At 46.3% G+C, this 10,506-nt stretch overlaps 1 protein-coding gene across 1 annotated transcript in view; it reads right to left on the reverse strand.

Moving 5' to 3' along the window:
• T265_09101 (hypothetical protein) overlaps positions 1–6,166 on the reverse strand; it is a gene marked incomplete at both ends in the record, with an annotated part of 28,787 nt that extends 22,621 nt beyond the window's left edge. Inside the window, one exon of the mRNA XM_009175089.1 lies at positions 5,387–6,166. Coding sequence (XP_009173353.1) covers positions 5,387–5,749 — 363 coding nt within the window. The remainder of the gene's footprint in view (positions 1–5,386) is intronic.
• Between the last annotated feature and the right edge of the window lie 4,340 nt (positions 6,167–10,506).

Raw genomic sequence — 10,506 nt, forward strand, 5'->3', positions numbered from 1 at the left:
GAGCCAATTCGAGGGATCTAGCCAGCTGATATGTTTGGTCCAGAGTGAGTTCGCTTTGTGCTAGAAGCTTCTCGCGGATGGATGTGGACGCCAGGCCATTAATTATAGCATCACGCACGCACTCATCTTGATATTCAGTTGCAGACACAGATTTAAACTCACAGTCTTTGGCTAATGATTTCAGTTTTTGTACGAACTGATCGATATCTTGTCCACTCTCCTGTTTGTAGGTCTGTAGCAGGTAGCGTGCATATATGACATTTGTTGGACGGACATATAATTTCCGTAACGTGGCGATTGCAGATTCATAGTCGGTGTGATCAGCAATGTGATCGTATACTAATGGATCCACAAAGTGGATGAGAGTTTCAAGTTTGTCGGGTTTAGAAGATTCGACGGTTTTCAGATAGGTTTCGAAGGTACGAAACCAGTGATTCCAGCGTTTGGCTGCATCTGCGGAGTTTGGGTCAGCGTCGAAGAACCGAGGTCGTAGTTGCGGGTCCATTGTGTTCTTAGACAAGTAAATTGAGACGTTTAGAAAGTGTCCGAGAACGAGTTAGAACAGAGTCCAGGTTTTCGAGGATAAGCAACGTTTTACTTGTCTAAGAACAAGCGCACATGAGCTGAAATGTACATACAAAAGTTCAGTACGAGTATATATGGTAAGTATAAGAATAAGCACACAAAAATCATGACAGACTGCTTGGATATCTGTTCTCATTCGAGACCAATGGGTACGCCTGGAAGTGATTTATCCACCGTTCTTGTGGTAGCAACCTCACAAAATTACCACAGTATCCCGGTTCCTCAGTATGTACACATTCTGCTTAATTGTCTCACTTCGGTCCACATCGTGGCGATTTTTCAAGTGCAAAAGGTACCTCGGCAGGTACCACAGGGTGATTCGTGTTGTACTGAGCTACATGCATCATTCAAGTGCTCAGTACATAACCGAGATCCCATGATACAATTGATATCGTCGGTTAGGTTTCAGTGTCCACTTCTGCACGAGCGATTTCTGTCCCACGCCAAATGACGGGTTTGTTGTTGAGATTTCAAGTGCAGCAAACATCCTTAGTAATCTTCCATTGTTGCCGTTCAGTGGTCCAATGCCGAATAGACCCAGTGTCTTGTTTCAAATTTCCCGTCCCTGCCAACCGCAGCACGGAACTCATCCAAAAAAAGAGCTGTCAGTCAAAAATGGACATAGAATCAGACCCACCAGTTGACTGTGAAACTTATTCTTTTCCTCATTAGACTGACGAGTGGATTCGGGTGCTGATAAATGCAACCAAAATCAACCGCCGACAGTTCAAATCGGATGGTCGTCACTACGGAGATAATGCTCTATAGTTCATCCGTCGTCTTCTGATTTTTGTAAGCCGCAACTGCGAATCCGACACTGTTCACGTGAGCTTGATTTGCTGTTTTAAACCAGTAGAAAGTATGAATAGAACTAATCTCTCCTAGCTTCCCTCAATAAACCAGCCGGATTTCACCTTTCAGTCTTGCTCTGTGAATTTCTCACGTATCTAGGTCCAAGTCTTAGATTGTGCATCACCATCATTATCAGCTGTAAGAACCGCGTACTTGTCGTACAGTGGTTGTAGCTGCCACAGCTTCGTTCACCAATGATTTAGGGAGGTAGGTTGGTAGCTGCGCGGGAGCTGAATAATTGATGCATAAATATAGGACTGTCAGCGGACTATTAAGTGGAGGGATTGGGAAGGGAGCTATGCATTAAAGGGGAATGGCTTGGGTGCATGAGCGCCATTCAAAGCGCAACTGGACCATGTCTGACTTCTCCAACCATTGATGTGGCCCGTCTTGGGGTCCCCATCCAGAAAGACGGCAATGGCCAGTGCAGCTGAGTTTGTTGGTAATGGCTTTTATACTTCGCCGCGAAGTCATTAACCTCCCGTGGCTCGTTTCCACTTTTCACGTAGTTTTGCGAAAAGAACCCTTCGAGGAAGTCGGAGGACTAACATACGCAGCATGTGGCCAAGCCAGTGCAACCTATGTAGTGTGACCAGTTCATCCATCTAGGGTGAGCTATTTTTTCTGACATACTTCGGCAGTGCTGATCCCGTGTTCCCATCAGACTCGGCAATGCTCCGAAGGCATCGATGGTCAAATACTAAGAATCTTTTGACGTTCTCGGTGCACAGCGGCCAGGTTTCTGATCCATATAGTAATAGGGTGGGCACCGCAGCATTGTAAACTCGACCCTTGACGGCTAAGCTGATGTCACGCTCATGCCACAGGTGACGCAGGTTCACAAAAGCTGTTCTGGCCTTCCCGATCCGGATGAAGATATCATCTTTCGCGAGACCACCGGGACTGATACACCTGTGCAGGTAAACAAATTTATCTACTACCTCAGTCGGCTCATCCGCAAGCACGAGATTAAGGTTCGAGCTTACTCAGTCTTGAAGTAGCACATCACACTTTCCAGGTGTGAAGTGCATACCAAACCGTAAGGCGGAATTATTTAGATTATTTATTACTGTCTGCATTACCATGGGGTCGGATCCAAGAAGAGCTGTCGTCTGCGTACTCGATATAGGTGTGCGGACGCCCCAGGACCACTTCGACCCCACATGCACTAGATGCTGATAATGAGTCTTCCATGATCGTATCAATGACGACGTTGAAGAGGAAAAGTGAAAGAGGACAGCACTGTCTGACACCACTTGATGTGGTGAACTCAGTCGAGAGCTTTCCGTAGACCTTCAGACGTCCGCTGGAGTTGGCGTACAGTGTCTAAAGGAGGGTGAAGAATTTATGGGGGACACCTTTGCTCCACAGACACTGCAATAGTGCCCGACGTTCCTCAGAGTCAAAAGCAGCTTTCAGATCAAGAAACGCAACCATTGTTGGCTGCTGGAATCAGTGTCGCTGTTCCAGATTTTATTGGAGAATGAAGAAGTGATCGATGCATCCTCTTGCTGGAAGGAGCCCCTGTCTCTTTCTTTGTTCAGTCAACCGTCGAAGGATAAGACCAGAGTATTTTCGATGCAACAACTACCAGGCTGATGCCACGGTGGCTTTTACACAGCGTCTGCGTACCGTTTTTGAAGAGAAGGATAACTGTCGACATGTCCCATTCTGCAGGCACCTTCTCTTCGTTCCATATAGCGCCAATAGGCTGTCAAGTGGGTCACAAGAGATTTTCTGCCTTCTTTCAAGAGGGCTGGATGCAAACCGTCCTATCTTGGTGCCCTCTCACGTTTCAGTACGGATATTTCGTACTTTACTTCTTCCGACGGGCGAGTAAAGTATGCCCGTATGCACCTTTTCCACCAACTGGGTTGCAGGGGGTCAACTAAACTGTTCTTCGAAGTGTTTGCCCTATGCTTCCAGTGGACGTTTTTGTGACTGAATTAATGAGCTATCTGTTTCACTTAGCTTTTCACTGACCGTTGCTTTCCCAGGGCCAGTCGATCGTATCATGTGAAATGGGGCACGGCTGTTTCCTGTAGCAAAAGCTCGGGTGAGCATCCTTATCGCCCGCAAATATCACAACGTCAGTGCATTTGCTTGACTAATGAGTCCGGATAGCTCTCGATAGAAAGTACCATTCTCCGCCTCAGAACTGCAGTCCCTTGAGGCATGAGCCGGCACTACTAACAGGCACCGCATTTTATGCCGAGGGGCATTGAGCTTGGTTGAGTAGATAACCGGACGGCGCAGACTGTTCACTGGGATCCAATCCAGTAAAGCGTGTTCAGCTCTGAAGCTGAATGCAACTTACAAGCCATATATTCCTCGACTTATCGCTTCTGGATCACCGGACACACGGAGGGGAAAATGTGGAGGAGTTGAATTCATCCGTGGCGTTCTGAGATCCATAACCACGCTTGAGTCTTCTATGCGTTTTTCGGAGACAGCATACATCCATTTTAAGGTTTTAGCAGACAATGCCTGTTTGCCAATTTACAGATTACGGACGTTAAAAACTCCTATATAGAAAGGATTTCGCGGATTTAGAAACGTGTTATTTTGTTTGTCGTTAATAGGCAGCGAGCAGCATAAGGCCATTTGATCAGATAACTGACAGTCAAAAAAATCGTTCAGCTGTAGCACCCTTTCGGTGCCTAACTGCCATGCCAGCCGAAGGTTGCCCGAGGGCTGGGATACTGTCAGGTCGCCCAAGCCTAGACAAGGAAGTCGAGAGGCAGAGGTCGAGCTCGAACCACAGACCTTCCAGTCAGTGAATTCGCGCTCTAACCAGTCAGGCGATCTCGCTCCGTTAAATGACCCAGAGACGTTTGCTTGTATGGTGAGAAGGGGTTGGAGAGGGACATGGGTGGATACCAAACTGCGCGGGTACATGATACTTCCCGGTTGCCCAGGCCGAGGATAGGGGTTTGGTTAGGGTACCCCATCTTGAGCCCTTGACTCAAAAGTTTGATCTATTAGGCAGTGGGAGGATGTAGGGTTTTGTTTGGGGAACCTGCCCCTAGTCTATGACTCCATAGTCTGACACAGGAGGCAGCGAACAGTAGGATTTTCTTTGGAGACCCTGTCCAAAGCCGATGACTCAATAATCTGACCTGTTGGACTGCCTTCACACTCCTATCGCAGGTGGAAGTACGACTTGACCCCCCAAGTCACCTCGCAGCACGATATTCGGGGTCTTATTGTTCTTGATCTGACTGTTTCCTTTCGGCTTTCCTGACATGGCTGCATCTTGTGGAACGACGTTCCAGCCAGTGTAGCCCGGAGGATCATTGGAGCACTCAAGCCCGACCACCACGTCAAAGTGGCAGCTCTAGGTCAAGCCTAGATGAAGCTTGGTGGGAAATGATCGCTGGGGAAAAGCCTCTCCTTCCCGTCACAGGACTTTACTACTAGACCGCCGCGCAATACGATTTGTAAGGGCGACCAGCAAAAGGCTTGTTGGGTCCTGGAGTCTCCGCCCGCGCAGTCGTCGAGGATCTGCATGCACTGACCACATCTCGGGTCTATAAAGAGGATGGGTCAGATCGCAGCATTGTGTACTCTGCGTCTGACAGTCAAGCTGACGTCACAGACGCCACCAATGTCGGAATGTGACACGCTGCCCTGGCGTTTCCGATTTTGGAAGGCTATCTGCTTGTCGGTCTTTCCACACCTTCTACCTTCCTTCTTTCAAGTTTGATAGTCAAATATGCATCTATACTACGGCCATAAACCACAAATTGCGCCAAATATTCGGTGCATACTTTTGTTACATCATCAGCTGGAACTGAGTCGACTGCTGGTTGAGGGTACCTTAACCATGCTTGAGTCGAACATCATAAAAGCAGCACTTTTTCAGTAGGACTCAAACCGAATGTTGAGATGGAAAATTTTCGAGTTTAAATGCGGAAAAGCAGGTGATACGCGACAAAACACGGCTTACCCACATAATCGATTCCATTTGAACCTTACGCATGATTCGCCAGAACGTAATTCTTTCCTCCAAGAACGCTCCTTCTGGACATATAATTCTGTCAGGGTAGGGTGGCCGAGGGAATTTCAGTGTTTTGCACTCGTAGGCACTCATGGTCACTTCTGCAATGAAGGGGCCCTGAAAACGTGTGAGGAATAATCGACGTGTCTTACAAGGTACAGCACAAATGTATGAAGCCCCGTACCAAATCCACAAGAGGAAAGAAAACCTAACCATACCCACCACCCCCACCACAGTATGGTTTTCTGTAGGCGTTGAAAGACCTAGGAGGTAATTACTTGACAAAGAAACATACTTCAGTGTGGGGTCCATCCACGCAATTGAGTAACCCAATGGAAATAAGTGTACAAAAAAGAAGGAAGAACCGGCCCTTGTTACGAAGGACAGTAAATCGCAACTGAGTGAAGCGGAAGACGCACTCCAAGAAGAAGCTATACAGAGTTGACACAGGGGACTTCCATAGGACAAGTGTATTCTTCGGGTTGCACTTTAGTTTCTGGGATGGCTTCTTGGGCCCAACACCATTTTCTTCTTTCTTTTGATTCGATCTGTGCTTGACCACATTTCCACTCATGTCACACCAAAACTGGAAATTAGACCACCGGAATTGAAACCGGAGTCGGAACACGCAATGGAGCCTGATTAAGGCGCGCTAACTTGACGTCATTTGAGTTCACAATGAAAAGTGTTAATTAGGATGTAGCAAGAATGTGAGTCTAACGACCAGACGAAAGATTCCAATTTAGTTAGTAAAACTACATTTAAAAGCCAAGATCAGACCAATGGCTTTGGCGCGTGATACGAATGTATAAAAAGTCTGGTTCCCTGATTGGTTATCTAAAAGACAAGAAGCAAAGTGCAGCAAAGCGCGTGGTACCCACGAGCCAATCCTGAAACGATATTGAAACGTATTGTGACCAGCTAAGAAAATGTAGATAACAAGTTCGATAGAAAAATTATTCTACAAAAATTTGCCCTTATATTCCAGAAAATCACCAGGTATCTTGCGTGCAGTGGGCGTTGTTTAGCCATTCACAACCCTTTCAAATGCCCTGGCTAAGTGACCTTTGCAGAGTGCATTCAGATGCCGTACGATGTTCTTACTTATCGCTCACAGTGTGCGTGGTCGAAGGCCACAAAGCCGACAATACTAGGCGGGAAAATCCTGCTGATCGCGGACGAGCTGTGGGTCTTTGCAAACACGAGAGAAACACGATCGCAGTCAAATAAACAACGTAGAAGTCACTCCATCGGGAAGCTACTTTTTGAATTAAAGGCGAGGTCATGTGCGAAAATGAGTCTTTCTGGAGTGCCAGTAATATCAATTCCCTCCGTTAGTTCCTTCCGAACCTCCAGCGACCCGACTCAAAGACACGTGGACGCTGAAATTGCCTCCTGGAGTCCAAGAAACAAACCTCGAGCCTTTAAACCCCAAACCTGCAAACAACGCCTCATCCGTGTGTCGCGGCCTTATCAGAGATGCAGGCAGCCACCGTTGAACTTTTCGACCATCGGTGTGTAATGCATGTCCCAGAAACAAAGGGTCCGCGCAAACCAGATTCCATGGGGGCATCCTACACTAATGAACAAGAAGCGTTTCAGCACAACGAAGGAAGCAGATGATCACACCGAAGATGACCCTTTGGAACCTTGGAACTAAATCCGGCGTAAAACTATTAAATGCACTAAATTTTGTTAAGACAGAAGACCGCCCTGCCCTCCCCTTCGGACAAGCATATTTGACGTTGAAGTGCTCCTCCGCCAACTGCCTCAGTCCACATCAATCCCCTTGTTATTCAAAGATTAGCGTGTTCAAAAGGACTGTCCATAGTGGTGCTCAGAGAAAACGAACACACAACTGGCGTCTCTAAATCAGAAGTCTTGAGAGGCAGTTGTTCCATTTCTCGTGCCCACTTGAAACTCGGTAGGGTATCTAAATGCGACCCTGCCAGGCCGGAGTATCTAATCCTGACCCTTTTCCCAATGCACTGAGTTCAAGTTCCACTGCGTATCAAGGAACATCTTACTTGCACCGTCGTCTACCTTTCCTTTTCATGTCCACCGGCGAACGATCGCCCAGTAGGGCCTCAAACTCATCAAGTCGAGTGGATATATTGCCCCGGGGCTGACCTAAGTTGTCCAACAGAGCGCTTGGGCTTGACAACCGCTAGAAACAAACTTAATAATAATGTATATTCCCAACTTGTGGGAGGCATACCGTCTGGCATGATCATGCATTTACAGTCAGGCTGGGGTATGACAGGGGGGTTTGCGGGTTGTGAGGATTGCGCGAGAAGGGGACAACGTTATTAACAGTGGGAGGTACTCGGTTAAATAATGATATGTTTCTTTTGCAACTTGTAAGGAACAATAGGCATGAGGTCCGACTAATTCAAAGACTCAGTCGGCTGACATAAACTAAAACTTGGAAACCGTTGCTGGCCATGAGTGACCTTGGGCGGTTGGTTAATTGGCCGAATTCATAACGAGCATAGGTGAAGGTGGAGATGGGATAATACGAATTGGGAGAGTTCGCATTCCGGCTGCGCGTTGCAGTGGCATGTTGCTGGTGTTTTTCCCAAGCGAGGAAGCATTCAAAGTCACCCTCCGCAGCCGATTTAAACATGCATACTGGTTCGTGGGAAAATGCGCAAGATTAAATTGTACTGTATTATAATGCTCGATGGTTTTCTTTATATGTGAGACAGCATCTACACACATTCCTATGGAAATTTAAACCAGGTAGATACGTGAATAACAGTTGGATACGTTATGATCGTCAGATGTAACAAATTAACCGAGTTCGTTCTTCGAACTTTGACACAATATTGTTTCGGAACCTCGCCTTGCTTACAGTGCAATAATCCGAAAAGACTTGTATGGTTCAAAATCGTTTTGACTGTGCACCCCGGTGAAAGTTCCTTATTCTCAGTTCAGTGCAACTAGGCAGGAGATAATGCAGCCTTTTCAAGTGAAGTGCACACTAACCAGCATCATCATAGTGAGATATACCTCAAATGAAAAAATATGAGGTAACTAAGCTTCAGTACGTCCTACGGGGAGACATGATTTCCGAAAAATAAGGCTAACCCTGACTCTCCGTAACTGGAAGTTCTGCAGCCTAATTCCACTTATGGTAAGCGCTAGACCCGTACCTATGCTGGCCACTAATTATATGGCCTCAACTATGCATGATAGCCTGAAATAGCAACCAACGATAGCAAGTCCGCCACGCCATTCCTGAAAAGCACTAAACCGTTTTGGTGAATACTGTTTTAATTTCTTAGTTGCGTTGACACAAACGTAATGGCTTGCCGACGCAGCTCTCACTTTCCAGAAGCCGATTGCACCCACCAAAGATTCGGGATGGGAAAACGTATGATAAATTGCATACCTTGGGAAAACTTGTTCCGGGGCCTCACTTTTTTAAGGATAAAATTTCCGCTTGCTCAATTTGCCCCATTCTTGTTAGTGGAGGATCCGCGTGCACACTAATGTTTGGATGTAAAGATTCAGTTATCACACGCGTTATTGTACGCGGTGAAATCAGAGCCAAGGCTGTATGATCGGCTCGTATGAACTTTATCCGTAGGATATAGGGACCTGATGCGCTACAGGCATGAACCATTGGACGCTGACTTTGTAACGTGCTAATGAGTAAACAGGTAATAATCGCGATAGCGCTGCTTTAAAGCACTAAAGTCTAAATTCAGACCACTTCTGAGTCCCGCCAATTAACGCTGCATCTTAATAGAAACGACAGCTTTGTCTTACTCGACACAACTTTTAATGCGATATCGCGAATCGCGACACAAAATGAAATGGTTAAAATCGACGAAAGCTGCAGGCAATTTTGTAACTGAAACAAATTCCTCCGCTTTCTAGCATCTAAATTGTGCATTTTGAGGCAAAATATGCGGAAGTTTTACTCCTGCAAATAGTTTTTGCTATTTTTGGGTTAATACTGAATCGTGTGTTCTAGGACCTCGATGACTGCCATTACGAGTCATTATCGTGTAGACACATTCACTACTTTCGCACAGCACACGCAAGGTTGCAAGAATATAAGGATTTGCGATGTGGATGGCCTCTGCTTTCAGGTAAATTTTGGTGGGAGACCATAACGGGCTTCTCCACTGTAACTGGCAAAGCATGCCAGAATTTTTATGTCGATAACAATAAAATGGCCAAAAGAATTGTGCTGACGCCCACGACTAACATGCGACTGAATGTCCGGTAGTTTGTATTCCGTGGATGCGGAAGCAACCAAGAAAAACTTATGAGTAATATTTCTTACTGCTAAGATGAAGCTAGTCTCTAAACAAGGGGAACAAATGATTGTGGAGTAGACACATCGCCTGTTAGAAGAAACATGCACTTTCTGGGACGGGTGTCATCTGGACATGGGTGCTCACAACAGAAACTACAGGTTAGTTAACGTAGAGTGGCTCCACTGCAGTAGTGCAGCCGTGGCGACCGCGATCCCAAAGGACTTTGCCGATTTCATGGACTGGAGGCCGCTGCACTTCACACGACAGCTCTCCATGACTTAGCAGGGCCTTCAGGTACCCAACTCCACTTCGATTGGCTCTCGGTCCACCGGAATCCGATCGTACAATAATGATAAGAGGTAATAGTAATAGGTAGTAATAGGTAGTAATAGGTAATAGTAATAAGAGGTGAACAAGCGACTGTTCCTCTGCCTCCCTAGGCAAAGTTGCACTGGACAGCCGGTGATTTGATTGCTGTTTCTTGGTGACAAACACGTTAGGCTTACTAGCTTCTTTAAATATCTCGACTTTTTGTTTGTCCTGCAGGCCGCTCGCTGTCCACCTATTTGTAATTCAGAAAAGCGTTGGTGCTTGGATTGTTGGCTACACGCACGAATACTCTATATTTATCCGCTGTGTTTCTTTGACGCCTGCTCAAATGCCGTGAAGAATGAAAAACTGTCAGCCAAGATCAAGATGACTTTGGTTTGAGTATATATACAATAATCCAAAAGTGTTGCGTGAAAGTTTTAGTTCGCCCTCAAAGATTTTGCAGCCAACGATAACCGTGGTCAACCC

The sequence above is a fragment of the Opisthorchis viverrini genome, assembly GCF_000715545.1.
Source record: "Opisthorchis viverrini unplaced genomic scaffold opera_v5_256, whole genome shotgun sequence".
NCBI lineage: Eukaryota > Metazoa > Platyhelminthes > Trematoda > Opisthorchiida > Opisthorchiidae > Opisthorchis > Opisthorchis viverrini.